The sequence below is a fragment of the Anser anser genome, assembly GCF_964211835.1.
Source record: "Anser anser genome assembly, chromosome: 4".
NCBI classification, from domain to species: Eukaryota; Metazoa; Chordata; class Aves; order Anseriformes; family Anatidae; genus Anser; species Anser anser.
The window spans coordinates 27,970,747-27,996,660 of NC_139724.1; the positions used below are offsets into that span (position 1 = coordinate 27,970,747).

The 25,914-nt window shown below is 39.5% G+C and overlaps 1 protein-coding gene across 7 annotated transcripts in view; it reads left to right on the forward strand.

Moving 5' to 3' along the window:
• Positions 1 to 25,914, forward strand: part of SPOCK3 (SPARC (osteonectin), cwcv and kazal like domains proteoglycan 3) — a 319,690-nt gene that overhangs the window by 99,867 nt on the left and 193,909 nt on the right. The window contains exons 1-2 of one of the 7 annotated variants that reach the window (XM_083835639.1): positions 18,134 to 18,243; positions 18,452 to 18,637. The exons of 2 other annotated variants lie outside the window; for them this stretch is intronic. In XM_083835639.1, the coding sequence (XP_083691765.1) occupies positions 18,452 to 18,637 (186 nt within the window). In that variant the 5' untranslated portion in view covers positions 18,134 to 18,243. Of the gene's footprint in view, positions 1 to 10,713; positions 10,764 to 18,133; positions 18,276 to 18,451; positions 18,638 to 25,914 lie in introns of those variants that run through there. 4 more of the 7 variants (XM_083835641.1, XM_083835637.1, XM_083835640.1 and 1 more) reach the window with 4 other exon arrangements.

Consider the following 25,914-nt stretch of genomic DNA (forward strand, 5'->3'; position numbering starts at 1 on the left):
TAGAACTGTTTATAAGGGATCTTTTTATTTGAAATGTTAGGTTCACTGTACTAAAGAAAAGAGCAAACAAAATATATAATTCTGAAGGTTTCTGTATGAATTGTCTATCAATATATGCCCACTAATTAATGAAAGATTTGATTCATTTTTCCAGTGCTAGAATAGGGTAATGACCTAGTCTTTCCAAAAGAAATAATCACAGAAGACTATTGCCATGAATGCATCCTTTAGCAATAATTATCTTAGTCAGAAATTAAATAGCCTTAGTAATAGGATTTAGACCTGAATTACTCCTACTCTTGCCTACAAATTGATTGTCTTTCAAAATATTATTTTATATTAATTATGTATCACTGTAAAATCACCCTATATTAATCCTAATAAAACAACGTTAAATGCTTTCATACCTCCATATTAATTACACGTATATGGAAAATTGGTGGAAGAGAAAATAGATATGTGACTTTTCAAACTAACTGATATTTCCAGTGAAAAGGTGGTTGTAACCATGGAAATGAACTCCAAGTTTTCTAGCTGCTGTACTAGTAACTACTTGTATAAACAGCCCACCAGAAGTGGAACAACAAAAAGCCTTGAAGACTGTAACTGACCAAGCAATGTTCATGAAATCATTTAATTTTAATTTAACTTTAATCATACTACAGGTCAGATGAATGGCAAAGCAATGTAATTACCTCTCCTGGCTTTTACAATGTGTTGTGCTTACCAGGGTCTGAATAAAAAAGTATATCCCTAGGCCTCACTTGGAAGTTAGACTTTTTGGTTCTAACTGGGTTCTATCTGATGTGATAAAATTCTCTTTAAAACAGATATGCAAATGTTAGATTAAAAAAATACAACAAAAGATTGAGGAATGTTATCATGAAAAAAGTGAAAAAGATTGTGTGTAGTAAAATCCCACCAACTTTACACTGAAAACTGTTTTTTTGAAGTCTATTTTGAAAGGGAAACACATGCAGCATAGATTTTAGCAGTATTCTTATTAGTTGCAAAAGCTGAGCACCTGTTTAACACTAATATGCACATTTTATATGTACATTATTGACCTCATAGTGAGTTACAAATCTGAAACATCTAAATCCATACCTTGACTATCAGACTAGTTCACATACTATTAATACAGATGAAAACACACAATGTTTTGAAATGAAATAGTGAAATTGAAGGAGAAAATTTAACCAAACTAGAAAATCAAACTGGCTAGCCGTGTTTATTAATGCCTTAAGCCATCTCTAAACACTGTACAGAAAAAGGAAAACACAGATAATGAAAATTGTCATAAAATTTAAATAGTAGTCATTGTAGAGAGTAATGCTTTTTAAATCTTTCTCACCATTTGAGTAAGTACTTTTTTTTTTTTTTTTTCTCCCTCAGTTATGTTAGAAGGAATCAGATGTCTTATTTCGGTTGACAACTTTTAGGCTTCCTTTCTTCTCTCTCTGCCCACTGCTCGTTAAAGAAGTTAACTTACGTTGTCCTTGCCTTACATATAACTCAGTTATCTCAAGTAATGACATGCATGGGGCTGCCCATGAAAGTAAAGATCACTCCACCTGAATTGGGTGGTAAGAGTGGAATATCTTCATCTTAAAAAGAGAATTTCTCAGAGGAAGGAAAACATAAGCAATCCTATATCAAAGAGAGAAAGTGATGAAAGATGAAGTAAGTAAACATTCAAAATAAAATATGGTGGCCTTTCTTTACGTTGTTACTGCTTTGCAAGGTATCTTTTTTCTCTCTTTTTTGATCTTGATGTGGCATGCCTTATGAACTGTCTAACTGCCCAGGCATGAAACTACTGAATGGCAAGTCTGCAGCTGCTGAAATTGATCTTATAGGAAGGCTAATGGAAAGAAGGCTAAACCTTTTTGCTGTGGATGAGCACTTCTGGAGATATGCTGTTTTTCAGCTCTGTTAGGTCAAATTTGGAAAGATCTATTAGACTGTAAGTCTTGATTAATGGGAGAACTTGAAGGTCTGGTACCTTGGCACAAGAATATTTTAATGATGTTTTTGCAAAAGTTCTTAATTCACCTAATTTGCTTCAACAAAGCTGTTTGAGATAAGATATTATTGCTCACAGATGACTAAGCCCTGCATAGTTTTGTTGGTGTTCATTTGCAAGGGCTGTTCACAAAGTTCAATCCACAATGACTCCTTTTGGTGGGATGCTGAAGGAATTAGGGGAACAGAGAAGAATATGTAGAGCGCAGCTGGTCTGGGAGATGGAAAAGCAGCTTAGTGCTGCCAATGTATTATTTTTTGCTATCCAAAAGCTGTTTGAGACCAATACCTCCAGAAAGAAGTTCAACAAAAGGCCAATACTTTGCTGTGCCTCAGTGGAGAAACAAAGGTGCACTCAATCTCCTTGCATTACAAGTGTTTTTCTACAGAATGAACTCTGTCTATTACAGACTCTGTTTCCAATAGCTGTACTGTGTTCTGTGGGGATGGGGCCTGTTACTTGTGTGTGTAATACTGCATCCAGAATACACAAAATCTAAATTTAGCACTGCCCAGTTGAACTCCCGGTTGTTTTTTTTTGTTTGTTTGTTTTTCTTTTGTTTTTTACTGGCAAGAAAGAAAAATGTGTAAGTTTGAAAATATATACTTTAGTATTGTGTTTGCAGAATCATATTATGAACAATCTAGTGAAGCTTCTTGAAAATATATATAACTGCAAAGATGAAATTTGGAATACTTTGTAGCAAAAGATAAATTGTACACTTGTAGTAAATGTTTTGCATTTTGTGAATGCTTTGAAGAAAGAGTAGTTTCTTGAGGGACAATTTGAATGTTTTATTACAATCTTATAGATTCTGTGAAGCATGCTGTAGTTGAGGCAAAAAGAGGGTGGAGGAGGGAAAGGACACTTTTTCACTGTACTCGTGTCCAATGGCCCTTGGGAAAGGTGTGCGCTCATAATAAGCTTACCAAATAGGTGTAAGCGGTACTACTTTTTCTTATGTAAGGAAACTGATGGACAAGGAAACTGATAGATAACAGGATTCTTTCTGCCATTAAAATACACTTTTAAAAGTCTCATATTCTTCTGGCAGCTTGAAGGACAGAATAAAATGCTAGTATGAGGTGGAAGAGAAATTGCTTTAGACTGCTATTTCACATTTAAGCAAAATCTGTTATACTATTGGTTTCTTGTGTTGAAAAATCTATAGCTGTTTTAAACCAAACCAAACATGCAGAATGACAGAACATAGTACATACAGGCTTGCTATTTGTGTCAAAGTCTGTGTACTTCAGTCAGGACACACCAAACAAGGAATATGAAAATATCTCCCTGGTTATAAAAATCCTCTTTTTGCAGCTGTGTCTAAACTGGGGGCTTCTGCCAGTAGACAGGTAACAACAGCATGTGCTGATCTAAACGTTATACTTGATTTCATTTCTTATTAAAAATGTCCTTTTTGAGAGAAACTGTCAACAGGTGGGTGGATACTCCTGTGTGTGCCATACTTTGACCTAACTTGTAGAGTAGAAGCGCTTCACATAGAGTAATCAGTGTTCTCATACTCCAGAAGCCATTGTTCCTTTTCTTGTCATGATCTTATCCCATGTAATTTGGGCATTTTCCCCCTAGTCCAGTGGTCCTACAACATTGCTCTATACTCTTTTTCTTTTCTCAAAGGTTGATCCTGTACAGTCAATAGTGTTCCCATCACTGTTTTAGAAACAGTAGGCATAATTTCTATAGAATTATAGCTACTACTATGCTAATTTGAAAACGAGAAACATGAAGGTAATGAAAACACACAATAGTGTTAGGATGTCTTGTCCACTTGCCAACTAGTTCTGCACCTTGGCAACTGCTATGGAAACACAAAAATATGAGGGCATCCTTGAAAGTACAAGGGAAACATCCACCTCCCTGCTGATGTATGTCAGTGCAAAAGTGGTTTACAACAGGGATGGCAGTCAGTTATGTACACTGATGATACTGAAGCTTACAGAGAAGGTATTCTAAACAATGCAGAGAAAAGAGACAACAGAGCCTCAACATGAAATTCCTTGATGTGTTGTGGGTGTGTAAACAAAATACCTTTGGGAGTACCAGTGAATCACTGGAAGAGTTCTATGATATTATTATTGGTTTAGTGGAAAATAATGCTCCAATCCTGGAGTATGGCACTGTTTAAAAATAATAATGATAAAAAAGAAATTGAAAGCATTAGGTGAAAAGAATAAATATGAAATAGGGGGAAAAAAAGTTGAAAGCAAGCTGTCTCTTCCACAGCTAGACAAGTTACAGAAGTCCAGTGTGCTTGGCTGACAAAGACTTAAAATAATGCCTTAGAGTGCCATTTGTCCATTGTAAATTGTGGTGCAGCGCTAGTGCGGTCAACAGTGGATTATTGCAATTGTTTGCTGTAGTTGGCTCAAACACTGGTTTTAAAGGATCCGCAAAGGCCCATTTTAAATTAGGACTGTGATGCAGCATTTTGTTAGAACTGTGTTAGAGCACTTTAACACAAACTGAACACACCAACAATAACATTCAAAACTTATCAAAAAAAAAAAGGAACTAAATTTTGTACCCTAAAAATGTTGAGTAGAAGCTTTCTGCTTCATCTTTTACTATATCTGACCTTTGGTGCTGGTTTCAAAGTGGCAGAGATCATAATATGACTGCTGTCTTGGCTGGGTGGATGGCTTTGGTGCTTAGAAATACACTGAGCTGCCTAGGAAGTATAAACAGTTCCACACATGTGGAGGTTTTGTGGGTCTTTTAGTAGCATTTGTTTGCTGTCTGAAAAGGACGTACAATCCCCTTGCACTTCTCATTACAACTTTGGGCTGGGCTGTTTTCTCCAGGAACTATTTATTTTGGTCTTGTCTCCTTTGCTATTTCAGAATTATGACCCATGCATGAATTTTCCTTTTGTTTTCCTGAAAGTGAGTTTATGATGAACAATGAATTTTTTTTTGCCTTTTTTTTTTTCACAAACTGTTACCTCTAGGAAAATAATAAGTGTTCAGCCATTCTGCGTGAAATTTCCTAAAAACAGCAGTAGCAATGTCTGATTATATGGGCCACATATGCTCTTCATTAACAAGAGAAGACCTTTCCTTTGACAGATAATCTGGTTTACTAGGCACAAACACATAGATCTATTAATTTAGGCTTACAGAGTGAGAAATTGTCTGATTTCCTCAGTATCGATAGAACAATTGCAGATGTTTTTCAGGTGCCCTGAGAAGATGATGAGTGGCTCATGTGGCTCACTTGAATTCCAGCTCTGTTGTCTTCTAAGGAAGCATGTGTTTGCAAGGAAGGCTCTGGGACTTGCATATCTAGCACAGTGTTAGTGCAGTGTGATAGCACTACTTGCCTTCTTACTGCAGTACTGTAGGAGGGAAATGAGATGCTAAGAGGAAATAAAAATGATTCTAAAGACAGGCACAAAAAACTTCTACTGACATTAAAATGCTAGTCGCTTGTAGAATCAAAAGGGTGCATGGCTCTTACTGACACTCTTCTGGATGCTTCTCAGAGAACAGCAGTCCTAAAACATGTGAGCAGTCACATTGAAGTGCCAGAAAAGCTCACTATAACTCTAAGGATGTAAGTTCTAGTGTCTGCAGAGTTTCCAGGATCAAGAGTTTTTATGATCCAGTTACACTGTAAGAAACAGAGAAACACACCCGTTGTCAAGTGATATCCACTTTTACTATTAATAGTTTAAGTAGAAAAGGAATGGAAAAATTATTGCTAAGACGACGCAAGTATAGGAATTGTGTTTAAGAGATGCAAGATGAGTTACTACATCTTGACTGATGTTTAAAAAAAATAAGAAAATGTGATTTTCAGTAATCACTAGGGGGCACTCCTCTCCTAAATACATCACCAAAAAGGACCAGACAGTACATTTCTCAGTGACAGGAATATGAACGTGGGTCTGCTAAAAGTTTTCTGTTTCTCAGAGTAAATGCTAAAAGGTAAAAATATGTTGGTAATTGCCCTTGTGTCACATTCCTCAAATTTATGAATCTGACTAACTTCAATTTAAAATGGAATTTAGAAATGTTGGTTTCTTTTTAAAAAAAGAAGAGTGTTTCTTGAGGAACTAGTACTTTTAATGTATTCTCCTTGATTTCTTGTCTGTTTATGAAGAATATTATTAAATATCTTATTCCTGCTTAGAACTCAACAATGCTTGCACAAGACTGTCATGTTCTTAATCTTCATTGTTAGTTTGTAATCATTAACTTAACATTAGTTAATCCTTCCCTTATTCGTTATCCATATACTTTTGAAGAAATTTATAATTTAATATTCTTTGACTTAAAAGAACAAAATATGAAAGCTTTCCAAATATTCAGTGTGTGATCATTGCTAACTAGAACTCTTCAGACCTTTAACCCAGAAGAGTATTTTGATTCCCTACAAGTACCTTGGCACTGTATGTAGGACAATACAAAACAAACAAACAAAAAACACACAGTGCGTAGGACAATTGGTAAGTGGGTCAATCAGCGTAGGATCAGGGAAAGGAATAAATCATGGAATGGCTTGGGTTGGAAGGATCTTTAAAGGTTGTCTAGTTCCAACCTCCCTGCCATGGGCAGGGACACCTCCCACTAGATCAGGTTGACCAAGGGCCCGTCCAGCCTGGCCTTGAACACTTCCAGGGATGGGGCAACCACAGCTTCTCTGGGCAACCTCTTCCAGTGCCTCACCACCCTCTCAGTGAAGAATGTCCTCCTAACATCTAACCTAAATCTCCCCTCCTTTAGTTTAAAACTTTTCTCCCTGGTTCTGTCATTGTCTGCCCAAGCAAAAAGTTGCTCTCCATCTTTTTTATAGGACCCCTTTAAGTATTGACAAGCTGCAATGAGGTCACCTTGGAGCCTTCTCTTCTCTAGGCTGGACATCTGGAGCTCAGCCTTCCTTCATAGGAGAGGTGCTCCAGCACTCTCATCATCTTCGTGGCTCTCCTCTGGAGTTGCTCTAACAGGTCCACAAATTTCTTGTGCTGGGGGCCTCAGACCTGGATGCAGCACTCCAGGTGGGGTCTCACAAGGGCAGAACAGAGGGGGACAATTCCCTCCCTTGACCTGCTGGCCACTCCTCAGTTGATGCAGCCCATGATGCAGTTGGCCTTCTGGGCTGCAAGCACACCCTGCTGGCTCATGTTGAGCCTTTCATCCACCAGAACCCCCAAGTCCTTCTCTGCAGAGCTGCTCTCAATGAGTTCCTCTCCCAGTTAGTGCTCGTGTCTGGGATTGCCCAAACTCAGGTGCAGCACCTTGCACTTGAACTTGAACCTTATGCGGTTCACATGAGCATGCTTCTCCAGCTTGTCCAGATCCCTTTGGATGGCATCCCCTCGTTCTGTTGTATTGACTGCACCACTCAGCTTGGTGTCATCTGCAGACTTGCTGAGTGGTGCACTCAATCCTGTTGTCTCTGTCATTGATAAAGATATTAAATAGTGCTGGTCTCAAGAATGAAGAAGGAAAAAAAAAAGAAAGTAGTGTCACTATAAAACATGAAACAATATTACAAGTCAGCACTAGTTGATTTCAGTACTTAAGTTTCTTCAGTTTAGTTTGCAATAACCTCTTAGCAAAACTCAGCCCAAAATGCAATATAGGGTTAGAACAACGGTCACATTAGTCAACATACACATATTCTTTTTCAGGCTGGGAAAAGTGCAGTGAACAAGTTATAGAAAGGACAGTTATATTTTAAATACCAAGTTTGTTGTTAAGAGAAAAGCATTAATTGCATGCTCTGTAACTGCCTGTCTCTTTATACCCTCTGTGTACATGGCCTAGGATCAGGGATAATCAGATTCAAACATAATTCTAAGTCTTTAGTGATTAGGGCAGACTTCTGGCATACTTAACGTGACCTGGTATGTAATGATCAATGTAGTCTATTCATTTAGTGTTTTACGTGGCAGTTATAATTTGCTTCTGTCATTCTGATTCTATGTACCATTGTCAGAACAATTTCTGGACAGCAGATGTCAAGATGAAAATTTCATATGCAGAAGTTCTATGGCACTGTCTAAAAATGTCTTTGCTCTGTCCATCAAAATATTTCTTATCAGCATAGCTTCCATTTTAGTCTGAGAACTAATATATATTCAAAAACCATTGAACTTATTCTCATGCTACTAAGATAGTTACAAGTTTGATGTCAAAAATTAGAAAGTTCTATGTCATTCTCTCACTGCTGGTTTTCAAGCTTCTCTTGGTGCATGATTCCCTCCCTCTACCAGGAGCACTTCAGATGACAATGCAATTGCTTATTGTGAGTCTCTCACAGAAAGAAAGGATTGAGTCATCTCAGCATCATGACTCTGATGTGAACTAGCACTGTAGGTGGTCAGCAATGTAAAATGATGGGGAGTGACAAAGAATGGGGCTGTTCCTCTTCCTTGATTAAAAGGATGTCTTCTATCCCGTGACTAAAACTGTTCCTATTATGTAATTCTGAAAACTGAGAGACCCTGTTATTAGGAACAGATGGTACTTCGATAGAGCTCTGATAAACACAAGCCTAGATGCTATGTAGTATTTCGGAAAAACTGGGACACTGATTTCTTAGAATTTGGCTGGATTTGTATAATTTAATGAATGTAATTTGTATAATTTAATGAATGTAATCCCTCCTTCAAAGGTGTTGATATTTTGGGGGTTGGATTCTCAAAAATGCATGGATCTACATTAGGAAAACATGGTTTGCTTAGCATGTGGGAAAATTGCCATCTTAGAGAAATTTAGATTTGAGACTGGATTAATGGCAATTCTCCTGGCAGTATCTTGTGCCCTTTGAGCCAGATCATCCTAAAGGAAAATCATCATTATGTAAAGGGCATGCAAGTTTCCAGCAGGTTTGTAAATTGTTTTCCAGACTCCTCCTCATGTGTAAAAAATTTCATGCCTTTCACATCTTCTTTCATGTCAAATCTACAAGGAAAATCGTTGTCCTAAATCTTTCTGTAGAATCAAAACTTTTTAAATATTGTGTATGTGTGTGCATGCTTTGATAGCACTGAAATGAAATGTAAATTTGAATTTAATTTAATCTGAATATTCAGAATTTGAGTCTAAGATAGCAGTAGAAGTAATTTGACTAAATTAATTCTTTATTGTCTAAACACTTTGGGTTCCTTTCCTCGCCTATGGTCTACCTAAGAAGCCAGCTGGTAAGAAATTTCCAGGTCTCTGAGCAGGCTCTGTGGCTGAACTACAGCTTCTACAATCCATCATGGTCTCCTTTGAGGTTTAGACATACATCTGGCCCACAGAGATTGGGAATATGAGGAATTTAGTCTTTGAAATACAGCAACTACACATTGCAGCTAATTAATTATGACAAACACACAAATTTACCGTTCAGTTACTTTTTGACAAAATGGAATCTTTCAATTTGGTTAAATAAAGTGGTTAATTTTTATCTTGCTATGTGAAAATCCACACTGTATAAGTAGAAGCATCATCCAATAGGGGGAAAAATGATTTTGCAGATTTTTTTTTCTTTACCATTTAACAGGATTACCTGTTAACTGGAGTACCATGTTCTGCAACTAGGTCTCCCTTTTCTTAATTCTTTAGGTTTCCTTCCTTTCATCCATCCATCCATCCATCCATCCATCCATCCATCCATCTTTTTCCTCCTTTCAACCATCCTTCTTCTGATTTTTCATGTATCAAAGGTGCCAAAAAGATTAAAATAGTAACAAGAATGATCGTAAAGCAAAATATGTACTTCCTACATATCCTGATTAAGACAAGATGCCAATCGTGAAACACTGCTGACCATTCAAAATGAACAAATTAACAGCTCAGTATAGAGAGATTTGGCTGGACATTGCAATAATTTACAAATTTGTACCAGTCTTCCGAATAGCTTCATCAACGCCAGTAATCTGGAAGGGGGGCTGTAGTCTACAGCAGTGTTGTTTGTGTTGTGTCCTTCTTGTTTCACATCAATTTTCCACCTTTGAAATAGACCAAATATATGATTATTTATTAAGTTAACAATGCAGACAAAGCAGTCAACTGAAGAAAGTGAGAGGAGGAGAATAAAAAGATTGAAAAAAATGAGTAAAAGAGAAACTGGATATTTGTATTCTGGAAATCACAGAAAAGGCAATGAATTGGAAGAGAGTGATTCTGAAAGGCAGTGAGTGACAAAGACAAAAAAGGTAATCTTAATAAATGACATTTCTCTAAGCAGGCAATGTGCCATTGAAAGGTGTCCCACACCAAACTTCATAGTTTCATATTTCAAAATCAGGCACAAATGTGCAGAACCTCTTCTGAGTTATATCCCGAAAATCCTGCCTTATTCTTTGCAAGATTTATGATGCACTTTATTTAATTTTAAATTACACAGTAAGTTAAATGATTACAGCACACGCTTATAAAAAAAAATAATAGTTTCAAAGACTTAGACTGCATATCAAGGCTATTTGTAAAGGAATTGCACATAATTGCCCCTTATTGTCTCTAAATGATTTGGTAACAAGGTAAGACATACAGCATGTGTAATAACGCCTACAGGCCCGAAACAAATTAATGTAATAGGCTCAAATGTGTACTTTCATTAAATTAGGTGTTTGATTAGAAATGGACTTGGCTCCAATTGAAGATGTGGTTTTGAAGAGGAAAAATATGCCAGTAAAGTAAAACCATGTAATTATGTAATATCTTCTGCAGGTATAGAAACAGAGCCAAAGAATAGATGTAGTTTGTGATCTGACTGTAAAGTAAGTAAGATTCATCTTCTCCCCTTGCCATACAGATTCCTTTAATGTTTACACTTGCTCCTAAATCTAACACAATAACTAAACGTCTTCATTTGTTTTTTAATTATGGTTGTGTCAATAAATCTTCTTATTGATACTCCCTAAATCCCAGTAAATTACAGAGCAAAACTCTCTTGAATACATGTAGTCCTCCAGATTTAGAATCATAGAATCATTTATGTTGGAAAAGACCTTTAAGATTATCAAGTTCAATCATTACAATTTAAATCGAGGTCCAACCACTTTACATCAAGGTAAAGCTTTGTTTTAAGTGGATGGTGGGTTCAACCAGACTGAAAATTGCATCACTGTGGCTATCTAATTCCATAGTTTAATTCGTCAGCCTACAGTTACTCAATAAAGTATTCCAGGTCAACCCATCATCACTACAAGATACATGATACTTGTTGGGGAAAGCCTTTGCCCAGTTTCTGGCAAAAGAAAAGGTGATTATGTTTGATCAGCTAAGCTTTTACTTTCTCAAGACTTTAAATCTTTCCCTTAAATCTTTATACTTTCTGAATTTGGAAAGATTTCTGTCTTTCAAAAGCACAAAGCTAGGCCAAATTAGTAACTATTTTTGTAGCTACCAATTTTTACTCTAAATTATATGTATAGTCCCGGTTTCTTTTATTAAGCAAAAAAAAAGTTAACTTTTTTTTTTTTTTTTTCATAAATGAAACTTTATATGAACATTTTAAAACATGATTAAAATGCTCTGGATTTGGTGAAATGCTCTGTAACAGTCTTGGTAATATGTCGATGTCTACATTAGATGTGTCATAATATGTGTTATATTCAGAAGATAGGCCTTGATAAATGGCTGTATCCAACAAACAATATCCAAACATTGTACTGTATCTGGTGCTTTGAGTAGCATGCATCAAATGTTTCATAGGAAAAACATTATTTTCTCAATAAGAGGGATTTCAAAAAAGACTTAAAATATGAACTGATACAAAGTAGAATATTTCTCAATTTCATAAATTTGATCAAAAATTGGTTTAATCAATTTGATTAAACAATGTCATTTTAATTAGTGTTTTGGGAAAACAGAAAAAACTAAACTCAGTTTTGCAGAAAAAAAGTAGAAAGAATCATTTAGAATGTTGAAAAATGAAAATGCCTTAATATTAGAATTTTATTTGCCATCAAATCATTGTTTTGCTTGTTACGTTATGTATAGGCTAGAGCCATTGTTAAGAGAGACGTATAAGAATTTTAAGAACCCTGTCTCGTCAAAATAAGATGTAAAATCAGACAATGGCTTGTGGTCAGGGAGAGTAAACATTAGAAAGGAGATTAATTAGCATGCCAAAAGATCTTTGCTAAAATGAGGAGGCTACAATGGGGCTGAAAATCTCCAGCTGTGCAGAACTATCAGGAAGGAGGAAAAAGTGGTAAATGCAGAATCAAAAAGGACCCCTACCTGTTTAATCAACTACAATGATTAGAATAATTCATGGATTTTTCAAATTGTACAATGAACAGACATTTCTTGAGATGCTGGTGAGCTCCATAGGAAGGAAAAACAGGAGAGCTTGTTTCAGAGTAGTTCAGAGGAGAGAAAAAAAAGTTTTCTGTAGATATGTCACATGCATTTTTTCATTTTTTATTTTATTTTCAGTCTTCTTCAAAAGAATGAAGACTTAGCCTGCATAGTACCTATCTAGTTTGGGATCTGTGAAAAAGAGTTTCATTTTTATGTACTTCATCTTCTAGTTTTGTCTGTACTAGAAACACTTGTCCAGATAAGTTATACAAGTGGATTTGCAGTGACATAGCTCACTCCAGGCCCCTTTTTCCAAGCAATTTATAGCTTATTTCAAACCCCCAAATCCATAATAATTATTATTTTTTTTAATGAACCCAACAATAATACATTTTTCACCTCATAGTTTCATCCACAGTACCTTTTTCTGAACATAACTCAGATTATTATTTCCTACCCCTGGGGAGGAAAAGATTTTGTTTTTTTACAGAACTACTGAAAACAGTTAGATGAGAAGACTTTGCAGATTATAATGAATAAAAATAATTGAAAGAAAATTGACATGCAGACATACAAGATTACTCTTGACATCAAGACACTGTGTTCTAGATTTTAAAATATAGTTAAAATTGTTCACTGTATATGAAGAGAGCTTTACATTTTTGAACATCAGAAAATACAAAATGTTATTACATGCTTTCCTGTAGATACAAACTTAATTTTAACAGTGACAATAGCTGAAAATACTCAGTACTGAAAGTGAAAAATAAAGATTTCATATTCAGAGAAGAGGCTTATCTTGAACAGACTCTGGTCAAACAGCTGCTGAGGTTGGTGTGGAAGTTAAAGGATACATTTCTGCAGCTTGTATTTTATGAAAAGTCAGATTCCTCTGTGTTTAAAAGCTCTGGATGAAGAACTCAAAACCCACGAAATTCTCCTATCTGCACAGGCCTGAGTTCCAGGATTTATCTATGTGAGCTCTTTCATCTGCTGAGGTAGCCGCGGCTGTATAGAATGGCAGAAAGATTAGGTGAGATGTCAGGCAGAGATGTCGCACCAGTAGGAAGCCGTTCTGTTTTTCAGTTCTAGGCTTGTGAGGACTTGGCTAAGCCCTGCATTGAGATGGTTGTCTGCCCCTGATCCTGGACAAGCCCATTCATCATGCCTTATTCTGATGGGTGTATAAACTGTCAGTAGCACAGATAGATGTGTGCTTTATGCTGATCACCTGAGCTCCTGTGCTGTCTGGATCCTTGCTTGTGCTTTCTGGCTTTCTGACAGTAGTTGTGTCAGCAGAGATGCGCAGATGTTTAGCAATCCAATTACATTCCTGAAGAATGAGCATCTCAGAGCATTTACCCAACAGGGTAAATATTAAGGATTAAATTGCAATAACAGCAGAAGAATAGGGAAAGTCATAGAAGACCAAATTTATTAAATCTCGAGGTCTGCATCTGCCTGAAATTGAAGATGAAAGTCAAAGAAGATTACTAGAGATGAATATTTCAAAGCACAGTTCAAGACACAAGTATCAAAAGCCAAGGTGAATCTGAGATGCAGCTAGCAAAAGACTTCAAGGTTAATGAGAAATCATTATGAACATTGTATTAGTATAAAGAGGGCAAAAGAAAGGGAAATGGCCTTTGTGCAGGTGGAATGTAGAGAAAAGGTGAAAGCAGGGAAACGGAAGGAACAAGTATTTAAAACCTGTGTACCAAAGGTCAAGACCATGTAGCTGGTTAACTCAGCTGTCACAGCAGTGACAAGGAAGCAGCTTAGATAAGACTTTGTAGCAACTCTGTTTTATAATTTTTGTGAAAAATATGATAATTTTCATCATATTATGAACTCTCCCCCTGAATATTTATACAATTCCTTGAAAAAAAGTGTCAGATTTGCTAGCAGTTGCTTTTGAGAAACTGTGGAGAACAAGTAGGGTAACAGATGACTGTAGAAGTAAATGAAAAGGGTTTTAAGAAAAGTACCTTCAAAATGACAGTGTGTCGAGAAGGGATCAGAAAATTAAATTCCTGTTGTCCAACTCTCAATTTCAAGAAAACACAGGAAAAGATAATTCAGTACACTAGTTCTAAGCATCTGGATGGTAAAAAGAAGATGCATAGCAGACAGCATAGATTTGACACAAGAAATCATATCAAGCCAAACTAATTTATTTTTATGAAGCAATCCTTCTGCTCTGATCAACACTGGGTAGGCATAAACAAGGTGTTCCAGTGTTCAAAGCACTGATGATGAAAAAACAGGGAGACTGATTTGAAAAATTCAACAGGATAGTAGGGAAAGTGATCAGAGGTCTCAAAGCCATGGCGCAAGCTTGAAAGAATAGGGTAAAAATACGATAAAAAACATCACAGACAGGAAATACGGAATGGGAATCTGATAATACAGAAAAGACTACAGAACAGAGGAAGATAGTAATTTGTTTTTCATGTTTATGGTGAAGATGATTGACCATCAGATGTAAGCTTAAACTGAAACCTTAAAAACTCAAGTATTGGAAACATCTTCCAGAGCCAGACTTGTAAAAGTCACTGACATAGAATAAGTGTGCAGTTTCCATCACTGACTGGGACTCAGTGGTGGTCTAATAATAGATTGAGATTGACATCTGCCAGGATTGACAAAATATAGCTGGTTTTGCTTGTGGGCAATGGAATGGCTACGTGTTTCCTTGGGAGTTCCTTCAGGGGAAAAAAAAAAAAAAAAAAAAAGATTTTTAACTGCAAGGACTATATTATTGTATTTACATAAACTTCATGCTTTAGTGCCTTAAATGAACATATTCTTCATTTGCACAAAGTGGGTAAAGCACTTTTGAGGCACTGTCTTCAGGGCATAAATTTCTTTGTATTTCTTAATAATTTCTCAGCATGTCCCCTCTGTTTCATTATCAACTTATGCATATAAACTTTTCTTCCAGTGCAGCTCTAGGCATCTCTATTACAGATTCCAGCACCCTTTCATACAACATACATAATTACATATATACTTCCTTTTTTTTCTCTCCATCCTTTTCCATAAGCAACATCCATATTGTTTATGACAATCTACTACCGTTGTATGTGTATATTACCAGCTACACCATCTTCTCTGCTATCCCCCTGACTCCATCAGCTAGTCAGCTTTAATATTTGAAAAATCTGTCATACTGAAAGCTTGGAAAACATATCATATTTTGAATTTTGAAATTGAGAAGAAAGACATTTTTAATAATAATACCAGTATTTCTTAACAGAACAATGATGAAAAGAGCTATAGCTCAGTTTCTATGATCTCAGTTTAAAATTATGTACCTGTTACCATTAATTTGATTCTCTTACCACTACAGCGGTACTGGATTCCCTGGCGCATCTTAACGATACCATTTTTAGTCACATAAGTATGTAAGAATGCAGATATACTTTCTGTGAGAAATGTAGTTATATTTAAAATAAAGAATAATTCTCAAGATACGAAAATTAGATCTTTGAAGAGTGGTGAAATTATTGAGGAAAAAAAAAAGAAAACTTCTTAGTTTCATCTTCAAAATGCCATTTCAATCAAGCATCATTTTTTGTGTGCTTGAAGAAATGGAATTACCAACTTGTGTAAAGTCCTTGATCAGAATGAGGCTCTTAAACCAATTATGTGGAGATCAGAGTGCTTAAAGTTATGAGGAATACATTTAGAATTATTAAAGGCTTCAAATAGCTTGGTTCAGGCAAAAGTACATATAATTGATCATTTAGTATGTGTTGTCAGTAGAAACTGTAGTCATCGGTGTGGAAGATCACTTTTTAGACAAATCGCAGTGAAACTTTTGTAAAACCCAAACCACATCAGAGCTCACTTTTCTAAGAATTTTTACTGAAAACAAATCCCAGCCACTTTTATTTCTATTCTCCAGTTATGGAAAGATGCACCATAACTTAAAGTACTGAATAATATTATTATAACTGAAAAAGTGCAATACAGATGAAGCAAAATCAAAACAAATTACCTCGACTGCTAGGTAAATGAAGCCACAAAATTGGGGATTGGGGTGTTTTTTTTTAAGTTTAAATAAGTGTTTTTTACCAAGGGGGGAAAAAAAGCTGAAGAAGAAGAAGAAAGATCATTAGTTTTATAGAGAAATTTCGTCTTTGCCAAAGGGCAAAGGGGCTTGTAGGAAATTAACATGAAGATTGACAAACACAAACTGGATTGTCAGAAAGTGATTGTATAAGGGACTGACTCTATAACCCCGCTGAGAATAACATGGCTGTGATATTGATTCTTGTTTAGCCTCTGTACAGTCCTTCCATCCCTTTGCCTTGAATTTTTTGATTCATTTATTAGAGAATATAGTATTATTCTGGGTAGGCTGCATTTTCAGTCAGGACATAAATCTTAATCTTGCAGTCATCCTCTGTATCTATCAGACTGGTGACAAGATTCTCATTGATTTTCGTGATACAGGTTTAGGAACAGAATGGTATGTATTATGTGGTGTAAGATGTGGGCTAGGGGACTTAATTCATACTTCGGTATCTGTCTATAGTTACAGTTTATGACCAAACTCAAAATTTGCTAGGATCGCTCAGAATCTCATATTCACACCTCTTTTTGCATAAAGTGGCATTTTTCTCCTTACTGAATCTGGGAATGTCTGACGGAGTTGAGCCTAGTTTCAACTCCAAAGGTAACTGTGTTTTACCATGGAGTACAGTTCCAGGTAATGCACCAGGAGTGCTGTGTTCTCTTAACACACCTAGTAGCCTTCTGGTGGGTTAGCCTGAACTAAAAGCCCGCCTGCCCACTTCACGAGCAGGGCAGGGAGAGAGAATAGGAAGACCAGGAATGAGAAAGTTTGTGGATTGAGATGAAAGGCAGGGAGACTGCTCAGCAGTTACTGCTGCAGACAAAAAAAAAAAGACCTGGAGAAAATTACTTTATTGCCAATTACTAATGTAACTGCTAATTTGGATAGTGGGAAACGAGAAGAGGAACATTAGGACAACCTTTCCTCCCCCTGTACCCAGGCTCAACTTCTCCCTGTGCCCCAAGCAGCAGGATGGGTTTGGGAGGGTGACAGGGTCCAGTCATTGAGTAAGGGTTTCTCTTTGCTGCTTCTTCTTTCTCTCATGTTTCCTCTGCTCTGGCATGAATTCTCCATGGGCTGCGGGCCTTCAGGAAGACGTGCTGTGGTGTGGGTTCTCCACAGGCCACCGTTCCCCTAGGTATATCCATTGGCTCTGGCGTGGTGGGCTGCGGTGGATATGGCGGTGCATCTCCTGCTTCCCCCAACTTTGGTGTTGGCCCTTTTTGCTGCTCTTTCCTTCCCCAGCTCCTCACAGCACTTTTTGCCCCAACTATGCTTTCCTGGAGGCACCACCAGCCCGGCCCGCTGGGCTTGGCTGTGGCCTGTGTGCCGTGCCCATGGTGCGGGGCTGACATGGGGCAGCCCCTCGCCTCCCCCCACAGCCTCCCCCAGCCACTGTGCCATGGGCACCCACCTGATGCACACCCGAAACGACGCAAGCAGTGCGAGTCTGGGGAATCAGGCACGCATCGCAGCGCTCGGTGAACTGGGTCACCAGGCGGGCTGGCGGAGCTCGAAATCAAATATGGAGCAAGCCACACCAGGGAGGAAACCGAACCAGCTCTGCACCTCGCCCATTTCTAAATCACATTTAACCAGCTCAGGAAGGAGGGCGGCTGTCACCGAGGGCTGAGCTGCCGTACGGCCGCCGCAGCTTCGAGCCCCACCAGCCGGGTGAGGAGCGCCGGGCTCGGGCACCTCAGGGCCGGCAGCCATCCCCCCCCCCCCTCACCTCAGACCGTTAGCCCCGGCGCGGGGCGGGGCGGGGCGGGGCCGGGGGGCGGGCGGGGCGCGGGGTGGGGGGCTGCGGGCGGCGGCGCGGGCAGGCAGCGGGCAGGAGGCAGCGGGCCGCCTTTCCGGCCGCGGTGAGGAGCGCGGTTGCGGGGCTCGCGGCAAGGTGACGGGCTGGGCAGCCTCCTCTTCCTCTCCTTCCCCTCGCCTCTCCTCCCTTCCCCCTCAATGCGGCGCGCCGGGCTCCCTTTCCACCTGCCCCTTCCGCACCCCTGCCCGTTTCGGGCGGGCGCGGCGTGGGTAACCCGCCCTCCCCACCCTGCCGTGTCTCCTCTCGCCCAGATGCTGAAGGTAGCAGCCTTGGTGTGCGTGTGCGCGGCAGCCTGGTGCAGCCCGGCGCTGGCGGCGGCGGCGGCCGGGGGCAGACCGGACAGCGGCAATTTTCTGGACGATAAGCAGTGGCTCACCACCATCTCCCAATACGACAAGGAGGTCGGGCAGTGGAACAAATTCCGAGACGTAAGTTCAGCCCTTCCCTGGGAGCGCCCCTCATGGGGGCAACCGCAACTTTATTTTCGCCCCCGATTTCATTCCGGTTCTTTAAATCCCCGGCGGTGCCCGGGCGCTGCGAGAGGAGGAGGACGAGGAGGAGGAGGAGGGGGGAGGTGTCGCCGGGCAGTTCCCGGCGCGATGCCGCCGCTGAGCGGCCAGCCCGGGCCCGCTGTGCCCCGCGGTTCGCCGGGCGCTCTGCTCGCACCTCCGGGGCCCTGCGGCAGCCGCTCCCCGCCCGCGGCTGGTGGCGGCGCGGGGCGGCCGCTGGAGCGGGGGTGGGCTGAGGAGGGGGCGCGCGGCGGCCGTTGGGCCCCGGCGTCGCCCCGCTGTGGGCTGGCGGCGGGCAGAGCAGGGCAGGGCGGCTCCTCACCTTGCCGTCCTCACCTCGGCGGGGCTTGGAGCGCCTGGCAGGCGGTGCCAGAGCCCCCGAGCCGCCCCGACCCCAGTCTCTCCCGTTACGAAACCCGTCGGTGGTTGTCCCCCTTGGGAGCGCCTCGCTTTCCTGAGGAGTTTGTTGTAAGTTTAGCAAAGCCCAATGCGTCTTCACGAGGCCGTCCTGCGGTCTTTGATGTCGCTTTTAATAACCTGAATTCCAAGCGGGCAAAATCAATCTCTCCTTAGCCTCGCTGCATTGCTTACTGGGTTTCTTTGATTTGGTTCACAACTTCGGTGTCAACAGGTTCCTCGTGCTGCAGCTTGCTGGTGATGGGTTTGCCATCGCAAGCTGAAGTCGGGGGCTCCAAAAAGTCTCATATTTTTATAAGAAGTCTCATATTTTTATAAGGAGTCTCATATTTTTATGAGAGCTATAGTGTACTTGCCATGCATGTGGATTTTGGCTTTATATATATGCTGCATGTGGGATGCAAACTTGGCTATTTATGTTAAGTAACTAGGGAGGAAGAGTTACTGTAAGAGTTGTGGGAGAAGTTAATTCCACAATAGCTTCTATTAAACAGAATTAATTTAGCATGTGACAACACTCATGTTAGTGTTCAGATGTTTTTATTTACTTGGAACAGCTTAAAATGTAATAGTCACATGAAAAATATTCAGTGTACTGTACCTTGGGACCTGTGTTTTTAGAAAAAAATGCGCAGTGCCATAAAAATGTTTTAGGATGAAAGGCTGCTGCTGGAAAGCACCAAAATAAGTACATCAGTTATGTTCTATAATGGGGCAAAGTTGTCTATGTGAGGACTACCCTGCGAGGCTGAAGAAGCTAAGTGCTGCCTAATGCCCGTCTCCTGGGTGCCCACTGACATATACTGTAATATTGGATATTAGCCAGATAATTTATTCTGTGACAAGTAGGTGTCCCCAAGGGTTTTAGGACTGACTGCTCTGAGAAAGTACTGCATACTGATTCACCTGAAGCAGCTTACAAATAGGCTGGCTTATTTATTTTTACGCTGTTGAAGTTCTATAAGACTGGCTCTTGAGAGAGGAGTCTGCTTTTACTTCTTGTGCAGAATGCTTATATCCTATTGATTGTTACTTGATCTGGAATATTTATGGATGAGCCTCATGCTTGACAAGGCTCTCCCTTTAAAGCGTGGATGGCTTTCAGTAATTCAGAGCTGGAAAAAAAATAAATTATGAGTTAATCTACCTGCACAATCATGAGTTATAGAAAAATATCTTGTAAGATGCACTGATCAGCTGATCAGTTATCATCCTTAAATATAACACTGTGGAGAAGTTTTATTAACATCCTCCAGTTTTATATAATTAGCAAATTTACTTGAATGACTGACTGTAATTTGTGGGTCTTGAATTTGTGATTAGCAATTTGATTAATGATTCAAATGTTTCCCCCCTGTTACGGAACAGTGCAAATACACCTTAAACATATGGAGGGGTAACTGTCTTGCAGAGTTAAAATAAACATGGGCCTTGCATACATTTGTAACTTAATTCTATGTTTTCTGAACAGAGCAACACATTTGTTGTAGGCTTTAAATACCCTACAGATATATGGGTGAGATTGAATTCTGGTGTGAAAAGAAGTATTTAAAGGCTTAACTTTAGACTTAACTGACAAGACTGATTAATGTGGAAGATAATGACCCTGACTCTGGTCATTGACTCAGTTTCTTAAGAGTTTTAGGTCACAGCGAGAAAGAACATAGTCATTGAGAAAGGGAACACCTACAAAGCCTAAGCCAGAATATGACTTTGAGATTTTGTTCTGTTTTAAATAAAAAAACAATCTTACCAACCTCTAAAATGTCATGCTTGTCAGTAAAGTTTGTTATTAACATGATACTAATATTAGCTGACGTCATTTCAGTACTTTGTACAGTCAGAACTGTAATGACTCTTCAGTTCTCCTGAAAGATCTTGACCATTCCAACAAATCTGTTGAAAATGATGAAACAAATCTAGGAAAGAACTTTGCATTACTTTGCCTAAACGTGGAACAGTGGGAAGTTGAGTGCACATCAGATGCTCTTTTCACATCTTTTCTTGTGCAAAAATTGAGAATAGGCTCTTAGAGATGAGACTTGGTGGGATGGGGATAGGGGAAACATGTTCTTCATATGGCAGAGATTAGCTCTCCCACCTTATACGTGTGATTATGTACAAGGCTCTGTTTGTTTGCTGGGGAGGAAGAGATTTTAACTCACTCTGCTTTTTCCTGTAGTCCAGTTGCTGAGTAGCGGCAGCTCTTTTGTCACTAAGTAAGTCTTGGAGTTGATGTGTTTCTTACATTTTTTCAAGCTGCCTGGTTAGGCTGCTTCAGCAGCCATGATGCTGGGATGTCCTAGCCCACGTGTTCATATCCCTTGTTTATCTCATGGCTGGGAATTGAGGTTCTTTAGTAGACACTAAGTTGGGGGCATCTTCTTATTTCATATTTCGCTATATTTATGGTGTTCTGTGCTAATGGTCTCATCCATGATAGTTGGACTTATATTTTTAATAGATACATTTTATAAAAATATGTACTTTGTCTAGAATGAAGATTATTCCTTTAAAAAAATGTAATTGAATAATGGTGTTACACTTACACTCTTCAACTTTTCACATCCTAAATCTTACATATTAAACATTGATTACCTATAATGCTCTGAATCTGTGGAGGAAAACAAAATTTAGGAATAGTTTATTTTCTCTATGATGTGATTCCAAATAATGATATTAATTTTAATGTTAAAACCAAACATAGTGTCTTTGTCATTTATAATCACTTCGTTGTTTTTTTTTTGTGGTCTTTACAACCAGTCTGACAAAATTTCACACAACTGTCTTTTATATTGCTATCTGAAAGCCTTTCAGAAACTTTTTTTTTTAAATTCCATGAAACAACATTCTTTAGCATACCTGATTTTAAGTATTGATATTTGCAACATGTCCATATGTGTTAATTAAAAAGGTTGTATAATAAATGTTTGACATGCTAAATTTGACTTGGTGCTTAAGGAGAGCATTACTGATGATCTGGCTTGCTTATTAGTGATTTTTACTTTTTCACTTCAACAAGGTGATAATTTTAAACAATTCCTGTACTTGTAAATCTAAGACGTGTTAGGAACTTTGTAAGGAAACATGCTTGTTGTATATAAATGAACTCCAAACAACTCAACTATGGCATAGCACTGTTTTGAAATGGTGTGATCTGTTGATCAGTATGATCAGTTGCATCATCCTACAGTGTTACTGTCATCCTGCTGGATTGATACAATTATCAAAGGTAAAAAATGTAGGACGAAATTCAAGTAACAGACCTTAAAACCTTGTGTCAGATGTGAATGGGTAGTTTGCACTGTTAATGCTAGCTTTTATTCTGTTTCATTGTGCCTTCACCTCCAAATGTATTCTAAAGCACTTGGCAAGTTTGGGCAACTCATGTTGGCTTCCCAGATGCGTCCTTTGGAGATAAGTGGAAGAATGTTTTTCCTCGGTGAAATCTAAGCCTTGGTGTTTGGAAAAGAAGTGAAACAAATACTAAGTCTCCATACAGATTGTGTAATTGTTAGAGTATTCATTACTCTTTTTTTAGGCTCTGTTTTACTCTGTTTTTAGGCTAAAGGCTTCTTAAAAACAAATGCCCCCCCCCCCCGCAAACCTAAGCTCCCCACCACCTCCTCTACATGTGATGTTTCTTTAGTGTTGTGAGCAGAACATCTCTGCATGATTGTTCAGCCGTATGACTACATTTCTCTGCAACTAAAAAGGCCGAGGGCTGTTTTAAAAAGGATTAATCACAAGTTTTTTTGCACTTTGTTGTGTGATCGCCTATCTATAAGAAGGGCCGCAGGGCAGACCCGGGGAACTATAGGCCTGTCAGTTTGACCTCAGTGCCGGGGAAGCTCATGGAGCAGATTATCTTGAGGGTCATCACGCGGCACTTGCAGGGCAAGCAGGCGATCAGGCCCAGTCAGCATGGGTTTATGAAAGGCAGGTCCTGCTTGACGAACCTGATCTCCTTCTATGACCAAGTGACGCGCTTGGTGGATGAGGGAAAGGCTGTGGACGTGGTCTACCTTGACCTCAGTAAGGCTTTTGACACCGTTCCCCACAACATTCTCCTCGAGAAACTGGCTGCTCGGGGCTTGGACTGGCGTACGCTTCGCTGGGTTAGAAACTGGCTGGATGGCCGGGCCCAGAGAGTTGTGGTGAATGGAGTCAAATCTGGTTGGAGGCCGGTCACTAGTGGAGTCCCCCAGGGCTCGGTACTGGGGCCGGTCCTCTTTAATATCTTTATTGATGATCTGGATGAGGGCGTCCAGTGCACCCTCAGTAAGTTTGCAGATGACACCAAGCTAAGTGCGTGTGTCGATCTGCTCGAGGGCAGGAAGGCTCTGCAGGAGGATCTGGATAGGCTGGAGCGATGGGCTGGGGTCAACTGCATGAAGTTCAACAAGGCCAAGTGCCGGGTCCTGCACCTGGGCTGCAACAACCCCAAGCAGAGCTACAGGCTGGGAGATGAGTGGCTGGAAAGCTGCCTGGCCGAGAAGGACCTGGGAGTATTGGTGGATAGTCGGCTGAATATGAGCCAGCAGTGTGCTCAGGTGGCCAAGAAGGCCAACGGCATCCTGGCCTGTATAAGAAGCAGTGTGGCCAGCAGGTCGAGGGAAGTGATTGTGCCCCTGTACTCGGCTCTGGTGAGGCCGCACCTCGAGTACTGTGTTCAGTTTTGGGCCCCTCGCTACAGGAAGGACATGGACGTGCTCGAGCGAGTCCAGAGAAGGGCGACCAAGCTGGTGAGGGGTCTGGAGAACAAGTCTTACGAGGAGCGGCTGAGGGAGCTGGGCTTGTTCAGCCTGGAGAAGAGGAGGCTCAGGGGAGACCTCATCGCTCTCTACAGTTACCTGAAAGGAGGCTGTAGAGAGGTGGGGGTTGGTCTATTCTCCCACGTGCCTGGTGACAGGACGAGGGGGAATGGGCTAAAGTTGCGACAGGGGAGTTTTAGGTTGGATGTTAGGAAGTACTTCTTTACCGAAAGGGTTATTAAGCATTGGAACGGGCTGCCCAGGGAGGTGGTGGAGTCACCATCCCTGGAGGTCTTTAAAAGACGTTTAGATGTAGAGCTTAGGGATATGGTTTAGTGGAGTACTTAGTGTTAGGTCGGAGGTTGGACTCGATGATCTTGAGGTCTCTTCCAACCTAGAGAAATCTGTGAATCTGTAAAATATTTGGAAGGTTTTCATGTTTCTGGAGTGGAGTGCTGATAACCTGATTTGGTGAGAAGAAGGGCTCCTGCTAAACAAGTTTTTTTTTTTTTTTTTGATTTGGCTAGAATCCCTCTTATTTTATATATTTCTTAGATTTTTTAACAGGATTTTGCAGATAGCTATGTTTAGTCTAAATGAATGAATTTTTTGTTTTAAGGCTGAGAAGGTTGACAGTCTAAAGTCAGAGGAGCAGTTATGTTTTTGTTGAATTCATGATAATGGGATTGGCATCAAATACCTGTTTTAAAACTATAGAGTGATAATCATCCGGAGGGTCTCCATTCTAGTTTTTTAGCTAGCAGTATAGCATTTACTTTAGACTTTGTGGATCAAAACTTTATATTACTATTACAATATCACTTAAATATTGTTACAATATGACTTAAATATTTTCACTTCTCAGACATATGGTCTGATTTTTGGGTGGTCTGGTGCGGAGCCAGGAGTTGGACTCAGTGATCCATGTGTCTCCCTTCCAACTCAGGGTATTCCATGATTCTAAATAAATGCTGTTACACAGGGTGACTGGTACATGCTGTGCTATTTAGTTGACCAGTGAAAACTGAAAGTTGACTTAGGTTTACCCTCTAAAGAAGTTTCTTTTCTATTAATAATAATAATAATAAAAAACTTCCTGAGAAACTTTTACTGGAATCCTGTGAAAATAATAAAATGTTTTTTTCCCGTGTAGTCCAAAAGACTACAGTTTGGCTGAATGCTGGCGCTCACTTTTCTTTCACTGTGGACAGTGATTAATGTTACTTATATATTACTTAGTGACTATGTATATATTACTTGTGAGTGTAGGCTTTGTTTGTGGCTTGTTCTTTGGTCCAGGTCAGTTTTTGTCTATAATTTTTCTTCCTATTGCTTGTTTTCTTGGTATTTTCCAGTCTGTCTATGAACTGACAGATCATTCTCTTTTCATAATGTCCATATACCATTAATGCAAAATGTGGTTATGTCATTATACAAAAAAATGTAGTTTCTTTAAAGGTACATACTGCTGAACTTTGTTGTGAAACTAGCTGCTCTGCAGTCTGTTTAATGACAGACTAGGATGTAGGCTTTTTTCTTTTTCAGTTTAAAGTAAATCTTGAAAAGTAGTTTTGCTGCTTCAGAATCATCTTGGACTAAAATACAGCCAGCAGCCAGTTGTGATCTTAAAGTGAGCTTTTGCTTAAAAAGAAAAGGATTGTATATAGTAAGTAGGTCACTAATATGCACATGATAGAAGGAAAGGGAATGAAAAAAGGATCATGAAAGTACTTTCTCTAAAGTCTTTAGGATTGGATAGCGCAGCACTCATCAGTCTTTCATTGCTGAGGTTAAGTCATTAGCTGTCAAAATTGGTTCATTAGGCTTATTTGTCTTGTACTTCTTACCATTCAGGGTAAATAAAAATATTTCTTTCCCTATTAGTGGGTGCGGCAGCTCTTCTACTACATACATGATAGAAAATCGTCATTATGGAAAAATGGAATTGCAGAACAAGAATGATCAAATTCTTCATTAAGTTGTCCTAGGCTTAAGTTAGAGCAAGAAGAAAAGGATGAGCAAGAAAAAGCTTCA